Source organism: Glycine max, chromosome 9, assembly GCF_000004515.6.
Source record: "Glycine max cultivar Williams 82 chromosome 9, Glycine_max_v4.0, whole genome shotgun sequence".
In the NCBI taxonomy this organism is placed as follows: domain Eukaryota; kingdom Viridiplantae; phylum Streptophyta; class Magnoliopsida; order Fabales; family Fabaceae; genus Glycine; species Glycine max.
The window spans coordinates 21067836-21085243 of NC_038245.2; the positions used below are offsets into that span (position 1 = coordinate 21067836).

The window sequence follows — 17408 nt, forward strand, 5'->3', positions numbered from 1 at the left end:
TTGTGAAAATTAAAATTTAAACTTTTAGGAACTAAAATATCCACTTATTAATTATAAAAATTAAAAATAATAAATTTAAAAATTATAAAAATTAAATAAATAATTAAACCGTTATATTCCTTGCTTCCGTTGAAAAATAGAAGTGACTAATCCTAAGGCAAAAGGTCAAAAAAATCAAAACTACTATGAAAAAAATTATGAAAAAAATTGGATTCAATTGTGAACGAAATTATGAAAAAAATTGGATTCAATTGAAAAATAGAAGTGACTACTATTTTTAAACAATTTCTTGAAGTTAGATTTTCTTTTCACATTATTACGGATATATATAAAAATTATGAAAAAAATTGGATTCAATTGTGAACGGGTCCTATCGGATAAATTCTTTCTTCCTAAAGAGGTATCAGCAGAACTTAGACAAGTCGTTAAAACCGTACATGAATGTCTATCACATGTCGTTATATAGCTTTGAATAAACATTAAGAAATAGGATAATTTCTTTGTACGTTCCTAAAGAGGTCGTCGTCAAAGATCAAAACTATTCTATGTTTGGGCTCCAATTCAAGCTCTAACATTTTATTTACATGCATTAAGGGTGCATTAGGAAATATTTAAAAATATCTTTATCATACAATCACTTGTACAATTAATCAGGAGCAGTTATGAAAATAGTGTATGTTATGTGTATAAACTCTTCAACAAAAGATAGTTTTGAAAACAACTTATATGAAAATATATAGTTTGACTATTTTTTATTATAAAAATAACTTCTACATAAATATTTGCATGTTAAGCATTTATCTAGTTAGTGTTTAAGTCTGTTTGCCTAAATGCATATATTATGAAAGCAATGTTTGAGAAATGCTAGAAATATATCTTATTATTCCTTTTGTACATATTCTTTTTTTATTAGTAAAAAAAATATTGAAAAAAAAAAGTTTAAATCGAGTTGAGTTTGAGATGGAAATAAAAGTTTATATCGAGTTCCAATCAAACTTTAAACTAAACCATTTTTTATCGAGTTGAGTCGAGCTAAACTCAAATCATTTTTAGTCCATTCCTGATTTTGTTATTTATCATTATAGACTAAGATTTTATCTTTCCTAATAATACTTTTTCTCATAACTTAAATTTTACCTTTAAATTTCAATGTGCTCATATTTAATTCATAAATAAATTCTCTGATGATGTTTTAAAAATCTAGTATGCTGGATTTATAAGTGTTCTAATATTAGTTTAATGGTAAATAGAGATTTTTCTTCATTCCTCAACAACGACACATGAGGCTAGGTTTCCTCGACAAAGATAAGCTAAAGAGACAAGACAAGGATATTTTAGATAAGTTACATAAAAAAAATTAAAAAATAAAAACTTGAATTATGGTTTATAAATACCAAGTAATTATGTATGATAAACATTTCATAACTCAAAATTGGCCAGAAATTAATCCCCTGTTGGTGATCCTTCTGCTTGTCCGAAATTATTACAAACCCTCCAAATCAAGGCGATTTCACTAATACAAATATGCAGCTCCCTTTGTTAGTCAAATATCAATTAGCAGCAATCATCTTCATTATAATATCCCTAACCAAAGTTACCTGCTTATCTTTCAATTTCTCTACCTTCGAAAGAAAGGATGAAGATCATTTATTGCTGAACAACAATTCAAAGATATTCTCATCAGCCATCCAAGTGACCCCAGATACGCGTGCACAATCAATACATAATTATTCTGGACGTGCTTTCTACAACAAGCCATACAAACTTTGGAGCCAGAAGAAGAACCAAACTGCTTCCTTCAACACCACTTTTGTGCTCAACATCGACCCCCAAACTACCCCTGCAGGTGGAGAAGGCTTGGCCTTCATCTTAACTTCAGATACCAATCTCCCAGAAAACAGTTCAGGAGAATGGCTTGGTATTGTAAATGCTACTTCCAATGGAACTTCACAAGCTGGGATTCTAGCAGTGGAGTTTGACACAAGAAACAGTTTCTCACAAGATGGCCCTGACAACCATGTTGGCATCAACATAAACAGCATCAATTCCATCAAACAGGCTCCATTAATCAACACTCGGGTCAACCTTTCATCAGGTGAACATGTCAAAATTCACATTCAGTACTTCAATGACACATTATCAGTTTTTGGTGCCATGGATGGAGCTTCAGAAGAATCTATGGAGACCCTTTTGGTATCTCCACCTCTTAATTTATCTAACTATCTTCAAGAAGAGGTTTACCTTGGTTTCTCAGCCTCAACAAGTAACTACACGCAGCTGAACTGTGTAAGATCATGGGAATTCAGTGGTGTTGATATTGCTGATGATGATAATAAAAGCCTCTTGTGGGTTTATATCACTGTTCCGATAGTGATTGTTATCATCATCATAGGAGGAATGGTGGTCTTTTTCTTGTATTGGCAAAGGAAGCGCCATATGGAAATGCCAGAAGATGCATATCCCAGGATAGAGGACCAAATTCAATATTCCTCTATGGCTCCAAAGAAGTTTGAGCTAAGGAAAATAACAAAAGCAACAGGTGAATTCAGCCCTCAAAACAAGCTTGGAGAAGGTGGATTCGGAACTGTGTACAAGGGGCTATTGGACAATAAAGAGGTAGCTGTGAAGAGAGTCTCTAAGAACTCACGCCAAGGGAAGCAAGAATTTGTGGCAGAAGTGACAACAATTGGAAGCCTTCACCACAGGAATTTGGTGAAACTCACGGGTTGGTGCTATGAGAAAAGAGAGCTTCTCCTTGTGTATGAGTTCATGCCTAAAGGAAGCCTAGACAAGTACCTCTTTGGTGACAAAATTTTTGGTAACAACACCCTTGAAGAGGGGTGTTCTTCAACACTGACTTGGGAAACAAGGCACAGTGTGATTCATGGTGTGGCTCAAGCATTAGACTATCTCCACAATGGGTGTGAAAAGAGGGTTCTTCACAGAGACATCAAGGCCAGCAACATAATGTTGGACTCAGACTACAATGCCAAGTTGGGAGACTTTGGATTGGCAAGAACCATTCAGCAGAGAAATGAAACACACCACTCTACAAAGGAGATTGCAGGGACACCAGGGTACATGGCTCCAGAGACCTTTCTCACAGGAAGAGCAACAGTGGAGACAGATGTGTATGCATTTGGGGTTCTTGTGTTGGAGGTTGTGTGTGGAAGGAGGCCAGGGAGTGTGTATGCACAAGATGACTACAAAAACAGCATTGTGTATTGGGTTTGGGACTTATATGGGAAGGAGAAAGTAGTTGGTGCTGTGGATGCAAGGCTGAAGAAGGAGGAGATTAAAGAGGAAGAAGTGGAGTGTGTTCTTGTTCTTGGCTTGGCGTGTTGCCATCCAAACCCACACCATAGGCCATCCATGAGAACTGTTCTTCAGGTTCTGAATGGGGAAGCACCCCCACCTGAGGTGCCTATGGAAAGACCAGTTTTCATGTGGCCTGCTATGCCTCCATCATTCAAAGAAGCTGAAGATAACTCCCTCATCCAGGGTACACTCACTCACTTCACTGAATTCACTGGCAGATGATGTAATTGAATGTGTTGAACAAAGCTGGGAATATATATATCCAGGCTATAGTTGGTGATTTAATTTGGAATTGTTCTTGCATTCTCTAATTTTATCTTTTTTTATGTAAATGAGTACATAGGTGATAATATATATGTTGTATAAATTTTGTATCATTCAATCTTTTGCATGTACAGTTCTTGTTGCTGCATAAATGACCTCTAGCATGTATGATCTTAATTTTTTTTAATTATGGAAAATTTGCTTGAATCGTTCAAAAGTAATGTTTAATCTAGTGGGATGCATGGGTTGTTTAAATTAAAATATCATGTTATCGTAATATATACATTAGAATTACTTTTATTCGAATTTCATTATACTTTGGTTTGGACATTTGATATTTTAAGTTACACATTTCACATGGGCTCTATATTTCCTTTATATAATTTCTTTGATTAACGGAGTCTAACTCAATTGATTGATGATGTGCGTGAGTTATTATAAATCTCTTTGATATTATCTTTGATTCTCACGTATCAAAAAAGACTTTAAAATAATTTACAACAATAGGTATTATGTATAGTTCAATAATGAAACATCACATGGATTATATAGTCACAACCTTATAGCAAATTTTATTTTATTTTTATTTTGGTTTTTAATTTAATGTTCTATTAAAAGACCACTTTATCCTTAATCTTCCTTATTCAATCCCTAATTTCCTAACTCAAGGTTTCTTTCTAACAAACGCTCATGGGACTCACAAAGGCTAGCATATAGAGTTAGGAAATTAGGGATTGAATTGGGAAAATTAGAGATAAACACTACTAAAATAATGGTTTATTACGACACGCTAATAACTAGGGTCAGCCATAAACGTCTTTGAAAATAAGATAATGGCAGTATTGTAATTAAACACATTAATATTATGAGTTTAAGTGCGGTTATTCAAAAACTGTAGTAATTGAGTTATATACAAAGGCGATTTTGTAAAAACACCGTCTTTAAACGTTTACACTTTCTCATTCTTTCATTGGGCAGCGCGCAACCTTTTCGCTTTCTCTCTCTTGTTGGGCAGCACACTTCGCTCCTTCACTACTCATAATTTCAAAATCCCTAAAACACTCACCCTAATCCATCATTTACGCTCCATTCTCCTCAAATCTATACCAACAATCGGAAAAATCGTCAACAACAACCAATCCGCCCCCTACGGCACCACGTCGCGCGCCCTATGCCGCAACCTCACCTCCGAGATGCTCCACCCCTCATGCGTCAGCTCAGAGTTTGGGTTGAACGCACTTTATGACTCCGTGAATGGCGGAGGTGATGTTTGGATTAACGAAAACTGCTTCCGCATCGTGCGCCAGCTCGGAGAAGGTGGCTTCGCCTAGATGCATGTACTGTGTCTGCCTCTCTGCAATCTACAACCAAAATGGTGATTCCTCTCCCTCTCTTTTTCACTCTACGCCACTTCTTCTCTTTCATATTGTCGTATTTTAACTGCGTTTTCTCTGTTTCTTGTTCAGCCTTTCAAGAGGTATGTTGAGATCGGGAGGGTTGCCCAAATCAACTACGACAAGGAATATGGCAGGCTCGTCGTCATTGTCGATGTCATTGACCAGAACAGAGTAACTCCCCCACCACCACCCAAGTTCTTACCTTTATTCACATTTACACACATCCATTTGCATGCTTTCTTAGAATTAGTTCTTGCTTTGTTGATAATCCTAATAATATTAGGCTCTTGTCGATGCCCCTGATATGGTGAGGTCCCAAGTCAATTTCAAAAGGCTTTCCCTAACCGACATTAAGATTGACATTAAGAGGGTCCCTAAGAAGAAAGATCTTGTCAAAGCCATGGAGGATGTTGTTTCGTTGCTTTTCTATCGATTATTGTTATTGTTAATTTTATCATTAGGTTATAATTGAAAATATTTGTTTATGTTACTTGTTAATGAACAGATGTTAAGACCAAGTGAGAGAAGAGTTCATGGGGCAGGAAACTCATTGTCAGAAAGAGAAGGGCATCCCTCAATGATTTTGATAGGTTCAAGATAATGTTGGCCAAGATCAAGGTATAATTTTCTCTCTTATTTGATTGTAGTTCTTATTAGTTAATGACCTTGTTGCACATGCTGAAACTGAAATGTGTGTTTCACTATATTGTTATGTCAATGTGTGTCTTGGTTTTATTCAATTGTAATTTTTGGATTTTTTTTAATTTGTGCAAAGGGTTGAGGTTTTAATTTATGCATTTGCAGGGCTTGTTTTGGATCCACTAAATATTGTCATGCATGGCTCAGAAACATGGTTTGAAATTTACTAATTCCTTATTAATTATAATTTGTTCTTTCATTAGTTAAAGCTTGATTGGGGATAGATCTTGATGACCAGCCTTGCAGCAATCCAGATTGTCTATATCTTCATGAGATTGGCTCTCAAGAGGATAGTTTCACAAAATATGAAATAATTTCAGCATACACTAGGTATTTTTCTAATCTTAAATGAGCTTTCATGCAAGGCCTGTTAAGATTCTGTTGAAAGATAGAATCTGTTGAATGTTTCTTGTCCTGGTTGCATGTTAGTCCTGGTTGCAAAGCTCAGGCTAAAATATTACTTTCATGCAATTGGCAAACTTTTTTTTTTCCTGCGGTTAGTTAAAGGCTGCATGTATTTTTTAAATTGATTCAGATGGGTTTTGCTTGGCAGTTGATACATGATTGGACCATTCATTTTCCCCCCTATTCTATATTGTTTTTACTTTATCTATTGTTATCAAAATCAAAAGATGGTGTTTAAATCCGTTCATAGGAATCATTAAATTCTAGATTGCTTTGATTTATTACATATAATTTCTTTTTTTCCCTATCTAATTAAAGGTTTCAATTGCTTTTGAAAGTAATATTTTAGCCTGAGCTTTGCACAGGATATATATTTTTTTGAGAGTGACAATCTATGTTAGTTATATTATTAACAAAATATAGTTAATTATTTTAAGAAAAAGGATTTACTAAAATAAGTGAGTTTTTTTTCAATAAATAAATAGACTGCAACAAGGACACCTTCTTATACTCCTCCGTACACGGTACATTAGTTTGTATTTTGAGAATTAGTTTAATTCTTTATGTGGTTGCTAAGATAGAGTAAAAAGATATATATAGCTTAATATAGTGGATGATACTATGTTCTCTACCAATAAAAAGCATGCTACTATTTAAATGATACTCTGCCATCAAATACTACATTAACAAATGATGAATGGGTAATTCTATTTTTTTTATAATATCATTAATTTTTCTAGTTGTTAAATATAGAATTTTTTATGTTTCTAATATGTTAAATATTTTTACTTGCAACTTTGTCAATTCCATTAATGAAATTATGCATTATGGACATCATGAGAATATTTTGTCTGCTGTGTAGGTAAAGTATGAAGAGGCAAGTCAAGTGGCAAATGATGTTGTTGGTAGCATCAGAACCATTGCATCATTCTGTGCCGAACTTTAAGATTATACTTGTATTGTCAATTCCATGTACTTTAAAGTTTTAATTTCTTGCAAAATTGCTCTCCTGAAATATCTTCTTTGAGATTAACTTGGTTGCTAGTATTTCAGATCATTAGCAATCGCTCTTGTGAATTATCTTCTTTGTGTTGTTCCTTTTTATGTTTTTTAGCTATCTTCTATATGTTAGTTAAGTTTGACACCATCTCCTAACATCTAAAATGAAGTTTTCTTTGCAGACCTCTTATTGGCTTTGTTTATGTGCATCATCTTTTTTCGGTTGCATGATTTGAATTGTACTTTGGCAATACCATGGATGGCATTGGGAGGAGACAATATCTTTTTTTAGTTAACAAAGCTTTCTACATCGGTCGTAAAAGGGTCGTTGTAGAACACGTAACAAACTACATCTGTCATAGAAGGACCGTCGTAGAACACGTGATAAACAAAGTCGTTCATATGACTTTGTTTATCATGTGTTTCTAAGACGGTCCTTTTACGACCGTCGTAGAAATATCCACCCTCTACAGCGGCATTAGTTTCAAAGACGCGCGTCCACCGTCTTTGAAGGACATTTTGCACCGGTGTAAAATGCTATTTTTCTAGTAGTGAAAGTAGTCTTTTAATAAAATATTGAATTAAAAACCAAAATATAAAAATATAAAACTTCGGATTTGAATTACAAAATTTGATTGGTTGATGTGGCTATATAATCCAAATGGCATTTCATGATTGGACTATATAATACACACTTGTGTGATTTATTTTAAAGTCACACTGAGGTAATGGCCAGAACAATATAGCTAGCATTTAAAATAAAATGTTCGAAAACCATTCTCCTCAAAAATTTATCCAACAAGAATACTTTGAAGTTTGGCTTGAAATGATTAACCCAGTGTTTGGATGAAGAATTCTAACAATTTAAGGAAATTAAAATAGCATTTGGATTACTTGTAATTGAATTCCCTTCAATTTACAAATAATTTTTTTGAATTAAGTATTTCAAATTTCTTGTATTTCAATTTGCTTGTTTGGATAGAGTAATTCAATATCCTCTATATGTAAAATTTTGTTTTTAATATTTATTTAAAAATTAAAATTTCAATATTGAACTTTATTGAAAATAAATATTAACTAATTTTTAAACATATCATAATTCAAAATAACTTTAATAATAATTCAAAAATACAAATATAAAGAATTTACAAGCACCACCATATAAGAACCTTCATTTATAAATTTATAAAATATTCATGATACGAATCAAATCATGAGAAAATAAATTCAGTAAATAAAATCATGAAAAATAAGTAAAAGAAATGCATACAAATAAGTGAGATAACAACTTATAATTTTAGCAAAGCATACAATTTCTAACTATTCAATATTTTTACAAGGACAACTATGAATTGAAACTTTGAAAGCATAAGTCATTAGTTGTACAACTCTCATATTCTCTCCACAACTAAACAACCTAGATAATGATGAGAGGGCAACACATTCTATTCCTATTGGCTCATTGACTTATGCAGAGTAGGTCTGAATAATCTTTGGCCTGGAAATTTCAGATTGGACTGGATGGTCTTCATCCTATGTATGGTCTTGGGCAGTAGTACAAGCATTGATCGATATTATGTATAATAAATATTTATATCAGCACAAGATCAAATGAAGACTTGGATTACTCATCAATTTACGAATAAAAAATAAAAATACTAAACCAGTGAATTAGAGATGTATTCTGATTTTATTCAAATAAAAAGAGAGATCAAATTTATGCCAAAGTCTCTAGAACTAGAAGTAGTAATAGAAAATGTATAAAGGATGATTTGTTTTGCACTTAAGAGTAAAAATCATTGGGATTAAGGAAGACTTGCAACTGATTGTACAAACATATTTCTAAAAATGGTGCAAACTAACAAAAGTAGGAGGCAAAGAATACCAAACAAACAAAACTTAGGACGAAACTAAAGTGGTTAGTATCTAAGAGATTCAATCCATGTAGAGGTGAATGGTGTATTATTATTAATATGATCAACATAATGAATCATATGACTCCAAAATCAAAAGGTAAATTCTTTTTTCAGATAGAGTATGATTGAACAAGCTCTAAATCAATAAAGTGGATAAACTACAGAGCCAAAACACAATATCTCAATGGTGATTCAATCATTAAATTTTCTTGTAAGCCTTTTAACAAGTGCATGTGTAAGTAACTATACTCAATTATATATTTTTTTATCAGTCACCCAAAAAAAAAATCCATCCTTGAGATTCAATTGGATCCATTTCTAGCCTAACCAAAATTCCAAAATCTCACATACCTAACTCACAAAATGTTAAAAGGTAAACATTTTTATGGTGATATTTCTAAGTACTTCTAATTAAATAGAAAAAGAAAAATGTTGTAAAGTAGAACATTTGAGTCATCTCTAGCATGACTATGTTCTATTTATCTCTACCCCTAAGCATCAACTAACATGTTAGTAACAATACGTACATATGCCCAAAGCACCTAAATTGATCAATGATGGCTTCCAATAGGCTTATTAATGGAGCAACTTGTAAGAATTCTGCATAACCATGAAGAATCTACACTTCACGTACATCATCATTTGGCTGGTTTAGGTGCTTAATGAAGGATTAAATGTTGCCTTGGTGCATTGATGCATTTCTCAAAACAAAAAAAAAAAGCAACAAGGGTTAAAGACACCCAATAAATGTGATTCAAAGTTCATGAAGCTGCTTGAATTGTTCTCCACAATTGTAGGCACCAAGCTGCACAATCTCTATTGTATATATTTTCAACAAATTGTTCATGTAACCTCAATCAATCAACGAAATCAGTTCCCAAAAATTTCATTAAAATGCACCTTCAACCTCAGTCTCAAACACAAGAATGAATTGCATGTAGCAAGACAATGAAATCAAACAAAGTAGAAAATGAAACCTACAAACCCTATGATTAATAGGCAAAAAAAAGTTTTTTTCTTCAAAACAGGTGTTCAATAGCTATCTGATATATGCTATAAAGTGAAAACGTAATGCTTTCTACACCATTGATTGGTTCAGATACAAAGTGTGAGAGCAAAAAACATAACAAATAAGCAATCAGACTCACCACTGGATGGTTCCAAACAATCATGCAAACGAGAATATTACAAACTAAATACTGATTGCATTCATAATCAACAATAAAATCAAACAAACACATGCAAATCCAACAAATGTTTCATGAAAATACAACAAAAAAACCCTATATAATAGAGATGAAATGTAAATTACTTAATGAAATCAAACAATAGAATTGAAACACAAACAAACAAAATCAAGAAGAAAAACCTTGATTACCTAAATGAGAGAGTATACATGGACAAACCACTGTGAGAGAGAGAGAGAGAGAGAGAGAGAGAGAGAGAGAGAGCTCTGAATTGGAGAGAGAGAAGCGATCTTGCAGGAGAGAAAGAGGGCAAGAAAATGATCACATGGGAGAGGGAGAGAAAAAGCGATCGCGAGAGAGAATGCGAGCCTTGCTAAAGCATAACCATCATTGCAACTTGCGAGCATTGAGCCAGAGAGCGACATCGAGAGAGACAGAGTGGAGAGAGAGAGCTTCAACGAAAAATAAATTCTAATTTCACAGATTTTTAGAGAATTTGAAATTCTAACATTTTAATTGTTTAAAATATCTTGCAAAAATATCATAATTTAAATTTCTTTTCAAATATTCTATCTAAACAAGATATTTTTCTATGAAGCAATTTAAATTCTATAAAAAAAATGAATTAACTTGTTAAATATCTCCATCCAAACACATGATAAGTGTTAGACGAGACTAAGAAGACCTTGAAGATCTTTTCAATCTAAAGACCAAGTACATTTTCAAAGATAGCATATTCGAGGAACGAATTCACGAAAGCGCTCAAAATTAGTTTATGACAGTTATATCTTCAGAAGCATCATCAAAAAGTTGTCAAAAGATAGGTTTTGGTGGTTACCAATTAAACTGAGTATTATGAAGACAAGTGTTAAAATCATAAATAAGAAGTTAGGAACCATTGTAAACGTCTCAAAATCATATTATTAGACCATTAAAATAGGAAATCTATAAATAAGAGGTCCTACAACCATTTTATTTGATTAGAAACACTTACACAACATCTTTGTAACATCACCATGTTGCACGTTGAAATGACTACAGATTCCCTGAGAAGAAAAATATGTTCTTATCCAACTTCGTATTAATGCAATTGTTTTCATAATTGATTCTACTTTCTATGATATCTTCTTTGCCTATATATGACTCCTTCACTTCCTATGACTCCTTTTTCAATGGCTCTTGCTTTTACTGTTGATAAGAAAAAGTATCTTTTTCTTTAAATTGTTCATCTTTCTACAACTCATTCTCCTTTTCATATATAACTTATTCTTCTTTTGATAATTCTTTCTTTATTTAATTTTTTACTAATGTCATTTTTGAACATGGTTTAATTGAACATCTTCCGTAAAATTATATGTTTTGCATGCAAATCTTCATTATTTATCATAAAAATGCATAATTGTTATGTGTTTTCAGATTTGTTATAGGAAACCACATTTAGGAAGTTGTGTTTTTGTTAGGATTGTTACGGAATATAAATAAACTAACTTTTCACAATGCAAAACACAAGAAGTTAATAGTTTGAATAAAAAGAATTCACATCCATGAATCTTATTGGTTTATAATTATTGTGAGAAGTTATTTATTAAATTTTTGTAAGTCCTCAAAACTTATTTTCTAATTTTCACCATCACACATAATAATAATAATTGTAACATCCTGAATTTTTTAATCTTAGGAAGTGAACTACTATAAGCACCTTGAGTCATGCTAAGGAAAATATACTTGCTCACTACTGAAGCTTTACCCATATAACCTCAATAGGTTAATGGATCTATATATTTTAAATACTTCTATAAATAGAATTATGTATATATTTTCAAGGATTTTCAAGAAAGCCTCTTAAAGTATTATAATTATTTTACATCAAAATTAAATTTCAAGGTACTATATTACAAAAGCTATTTTTATTGATATGCTCATGCCTCTTTAAATTAAGATTTTAATGCATAGCGTTAATCTCATAACCGAAGGAAAAAAATATACTTTATTAGTTTACATTGGTTAAAATTAAGTTTTTAAAGCTAAGTAACCATAACACTAATGTCTTATTAGATTAAGATCATAATTGTTACATGCTAATAACTAATATGACATCTACTATATAAAATGTAAGTCATATCTATATCTTTTATAAATTACTCAAGCTAACAATTGAGTTTTTAGCTAGTGTACTCATATTATAAATGTTTTGTTACAATAATAAAATGATATTTTAAATTATTAGTTTCGATGCAACTCTTTTATGAATTAAAGTATGTTGATTTAAAATATTAGTTTCTATAGTAACTTGTTTTATAAATTTGGATATGAAGGTATAGGGTATATTAAGTAGAGTTTTATTAAAATTAAGCTATTCATTAATGAAGTGCTTTATTATAATTTTAGTTTTATTAAAGACATATGTTGTTATAAGAGTTTCAATAAGCATGCATATCATGCCTATAGTTATAGATGGTGATTTAAATCACAAACTAATCCTAATTGTTTTCCTCCAGCAGCCCCTCACGGAATCCCCCTACAGCCTTTTCCTCCTCTAAAATTTCTAAATTCTCCTCCTTGCATGCAAGACATAGCCACGCTCAAGCATCCAAGAGGCACCACACTGCTGATTCTTCATCTTCTTGCTTTGCATCTCACGGTTCTCAGCCTTTTCTGCCATGGGTTGGATTTTGTTATTCTGATTGGTGAAAAAATTCGTCTAATTAAAGCTCCTAGCACGCCCTCGATCCCGATTCTACGAGGTAATCACAAATCACTGTTGGCTTCTTAATTACTCTTTATTTTCTCTGTGCACTTTTCCATTTCGCACAATCGATCACAGTGGTGTGATCGGGCTTTCAAAATGTCTCCCTTTTCCTAATTATCATTCTAAACCCCAATTCTGTATGGCTTGTCATGTTAGTTTGCATTTCTCTAATCTCACATGCAACTACATTACTATGTAGTGTTCGTCACAGGCTTCTTTTTTATGGGTCATACGTGTCGAACGGACACTCGTGCTGCAAGTTACGTTAATCGCAAGTTCAAAAGGCAAAGTGTGCAGGAGCTCGAATGAACGCTAGAGAGTAGTAAGTAGACTCCACATCAAACAAGGAAGCGGGTATGTGAGATGGTCCACTTCCTGTGGACATTTAATTTTGGTTTGGAGCATCTTGCTATCAACAACCTATGACTCCAAATGATTGCATTGGAAAATGCAAGTTACTCGATATTTGAGTTGTTTGGTATTGTGACATTGTTTGATTGATGTTGTGATGTGCTAGGAAATGCCAAGGGGACTTAAGAATGGCCCTCACATGGCTTTGGAGTCTGAGGGTAGGGTGGCTAATAGATCTAACCTACAGGCCACAGGAAAGTCAAGAAATGGATAATTGTGATGATAGCATGTGTATGAGTGGATGATTGTATGTGTAAGTGCTTATTGTAGAATATCTTATGAAGCAACTGATTTTGCATATTGATTCTTGGAGCACGAAGGAGTTAATGGTTAGGATTGAATGTTATGGATTTGATAAACTTGTGTAGATGGCTGGTTGAAGAATTTAGGACAGCTTAGTGGCTGATTAAGTAGACCAACAAGGTAGCCTATTAACCAATAAGTAATGAGAATAAAAGAGACATTAGTGTTATTATATATGTGTGAGAATCTGAGTGGACCTATATTTAACTAGAGAGTTTTGAACCAAAAAAGGTAAAATCTTCTAAAAACTAATTCTAATGATTAAAAAGCTTAGCACGAAGGGTTTGAGAAAAGTTAAGAGTGGGATGGTCAAAACTTCAAGAAAACTTAGAATTACAATGTAGTAGTTGCTGCCAAATTTTGACGGCAGATAGGCTGTCTTGCAGGAGTTCGTGCGTAAAGGTCTGTAAGAGTTAGTACTTGATATTTAAGAGACTCTAGATCCGGAAGTCCTATTCTCAGCCTCACTGGTCTCATAATTTAATTTTCAGTTTATATAGAATATTTACTGTATATTTCCACCAGACAGGTTGCAAGGCATGTTATGCAGACTAGTTTCAGTGTTTGTTCTCTTTTGGCTTAAGTAAGGTATCTATGGTCTAACCTACCAAAAATAGGTGTACCTTTGATTATTGAGCAATGGGGGGAGACTTCAGATTTATGTAAAATAGGTATTCCTTTGTTCTGTTTTTAAGCCCAAATAGGTAGTTTAAATGAGCTAGAAGTGATAAACTTGAAACAGTAAAATTATGCATATTTTCTAACTTGAAAGTAAAACTGACCTGTTTTGGTCAGTCTTGAGGAAGCAATTCTTGGGTGAATTATGGAGTGATCCTTTGCTATTCTATAACTCCAGATGTCCTCTAATTAGTCCGTGTGGTCCCATAATTTTTAAACTTATATGGAGTTTTTGGTGATTAAAATGGCAACCTTGTCCCAGTGGGTACGGTGCAGAATTTTCTGCATAAAGTGGTCCTTTTGTTGTTTTCAATCCATTTGTATTCATGTTATGGCTGGAGAAATATTTACCCTGCACATTTTAGGTTGGAAGGACTGGTGTTTAAATGTTTGACTGCATAATCATGGCTTAGTATTAGTAAAATATTCTATAAATTCACAAGGTTTAGCCATTCTTAAAACATCAACTATGTGACATGGCCTAAATTAGAACTACCCATTATATACTTACCTTTATTTCTCTTAGCCACATTTGACTATAGTCTATGCCCTAAGAATGAGTGTTAATAATTTAAAGATAAGGCATAACAATCCCAAATCAAACTTGCATATAGTTCATGAAAACCAAGAGATATGCATAAATACTCAAAGGTACAAGTGATTAATCATGATTTATAAAATAAGTATTTAGTTGTAAGTGAGTGCCTAGCCATTTGGCCAAGGTCTAGGTGCCCTTCAGAGTCTTTTCTAACATGTTAGTTCCTTTTAAATTTTCTAAAGGAATTACAGTGTAAATACTCATGCTTTAAAAAAAATTGTGAAAGATCTTAATAAGGTTGAGGAAAGATAGATGTTTCATGGATAAGGGCTTATCTTCTTAAAACTCATCTCGAGTACTCTCATCTTAACAGCTAATAAAGAGAAAGACTTAATAATTTGTCATGCATCATTACATTTATGGGCTTTGTGTCCATCCTTACTATTGATCCAGGTGAGGTGTGGATCCTTATAAAGTCGTTACACCATATATGGCTGGATCTAAGTCATCTTTGACTCTGGTGGATCTTTGCTTAGTGTTGATCCCAGCAAGATGCAAAATGGGCTAGGTGCCCACTGTGAAGGGTTTATGCCTAATTTCTTGGGCCCATAACGGCTAGACGCGGACTTTTTTTTATCAAAGTACACACCTTCTCTCCTATTAAATCCCAAAATACACCTCTTTTTGTTTTAATGCCTGAATTGTGCCACTTTGCTAGGACAATGAGAAGTCAGGATTTGGCAACCTGACTTCTCAAGGGGTTTTTTAAAAAAAATTAATTTTTTCTTTTAAAAATTTTAATTTTATTAGTTTAAATTATAATATAAGGAAGTTAAGAAGTTTAGAATTGAGTACCCGACTTTTGTACTTTATATATTATGAATATTATATTTTATAAAAAAAATATTTTTTATTTAAAAAATAATTTTAAATTTTTTTAAAAAAATATTTTTTAAGAAAATGATTTATTAAATATATTTTTTTGCTTATATTATTTAATATTTAAAAATTGATAATATTTTTGGTTTGATAATAATTAATTTATACAAGACTTTTGAACTTTTGATTTTTCTTAAATATGCTTTATAAAGAACACAATGAATATATAATTATCAAATGTTAGTTATATTCTATAAAGAAATTAAAACTCTCAAATAATGGAAAATACTATCAATAACAATTGAAAATAGTAAAATGAAATTGAAACAAAATAAAATGAAAATAACGGAATATACTAATAATAACAATTCAAACATGAAAATGACAAAACTAATCATAGTTTGGAAGGTGTTACGCAGTGGACATGTCTTCTTCTAACAGTTGAATTATTAGTTTGTTAAATATAATTAAAATTTCTATTGGACAAAAATGCTTCTAGTAGTTGGATTCTATTAACACCTTTAACACGTCTTCATTGATTTTCAACTCTATTATTCATGAATTCCAAAAGCATAACACCAATCGTGATTCATGAATTCCATTAGGGGGAACCTCTATAGGTACAACTTGCTTGATGACATCCTTGAGTTTTTCGATGTTACATCCCAAAAGAATTTTAAATCTTATTGGGTATGTTCCAGTGAAGAAGTAACCCAAAAAATTGTCTTGTCGTGGTATCTTTCGCTTGTTGTTGTAATACAACATTGCATCATGAGTAGGAGTGATGGTGGATCGAAGTAGGTTGAGCACACCATCGGATGTTCTGTTGATGGTACATAATAATTTTATAGGGTCAACACATGAGTATTTTTCATTACACATTAACATTGTGCAAACATCATCATCATTTTTCAATTGCAGAGAATGAAAAAAAAAATTGTTAACCTGCATCTATGGATGGTTGTCAATAGTAGATTTCACCCATAAATTGGTCATTGGTTAGTCGAAGGGTGTTGTTAATTCTACTCTTCAGTGTCTCAAAAGAACACTCGTCAGGAACTCGCATCGATATTGGAGTAGGACACTGAAAATAAACACTAGTTTGGTTGTAAATGATTGATCCATTTGGAAAAATGAATACTAATCTCGAGTTAAAAATGGTCTGAGTGTTTGTTTCTCCCAAGAATGTCATAGTATTGGGATTGAATTTGGTGTTATTCATAGTTGTTTGAATATTTGTCTCATTGATGTTTATTGACACATGTCACTATTGTAATCTTGCTTTTATCAATATAGTGTATAGTATTGTGAATTTCGATTGTGATTTTACTCTGTTACCTGGTGCACCAGACGTTCATTATTACTTTCAAACTTGAATTTAAATTGTGAGTTAACAATTCAATGTCAATTTTGTTGGTAAAGCATCTATTGTGTTTTCAAAGACGTGGGTATGTCATACCCTAATTTCGTCCGGGGATTATTACTTGATGACATGCAACATTTGGTTAGCCGCTTTGGGATTACTTGGCGTCCTTTGTTGCACAATAAGTGAAGTCCCGAGACGTGTCAGAAATCAAAAGGAAGCAGGCTTACGCGATCCATGAAATTCCGTAATGTGGCGGAAATCGAAAAAAGGTGTTTTTGCGCAATCCGTGAGTTTCCGTA

At 32.6% G+C, this 17408-nt stretch overlaps 1 protein-coding gene, 1 long non-coding RNA gene and 1 other non-coding gene across 3 annotated transcripts; all 3 read left to right on the forward strand.

Annotated features, from left to right (window-relative positions):
• The first annotated feature begins 1323 nt into the window (after positions 1 to 1323).
• Positions 1324 to 3786, forward strand: LOC100790353 (probable L-type lectin-domain containing receptor kinase S.5). Its single transcript, XM_006587144.4, has one exon. The coding sequence runs from the start codon at positions 1525 to 1527 to the stop codon at positions 3538 to 3540; it is 2016 nt and encodes a 671-aa protein (XP_006587207.1). The 5' UTR covers positions 1324 to 1524; the 3' UTR covers positions 3541 to 3786.
• An 867-nt stretch (positions 3787 to 4653) lies between these two features.
• On the forward strand, positions 4654 to 6011 carry LOC100790877 (uncharacterized). The gene is made up of 4 exons (XR_005886335.1): positions 4654 to 4957; positions 5049 to 5150; positions 5263 to 5597; positions 5882 to 6011. It is a non-coding gene; the product is annotated as an uncharacterized protein (transcript).
• Positions 6012 to 12629: 6618 nt separating this feature from the next.
• Positions 12630 to 13643, forward strand: LOC100776645 (uncharacterized). Its single transcript, XR_415939.4, has 2 exons — positions 12630 to 12929; positions 13134 to 13643. It is a non-coding gene; the product is annotated as an uncharacterized lncRNA (long non-coding RNA).
• The last annotated feature ends 3765 nt before the right edge of the window (positions 13644 to 17408 follow it).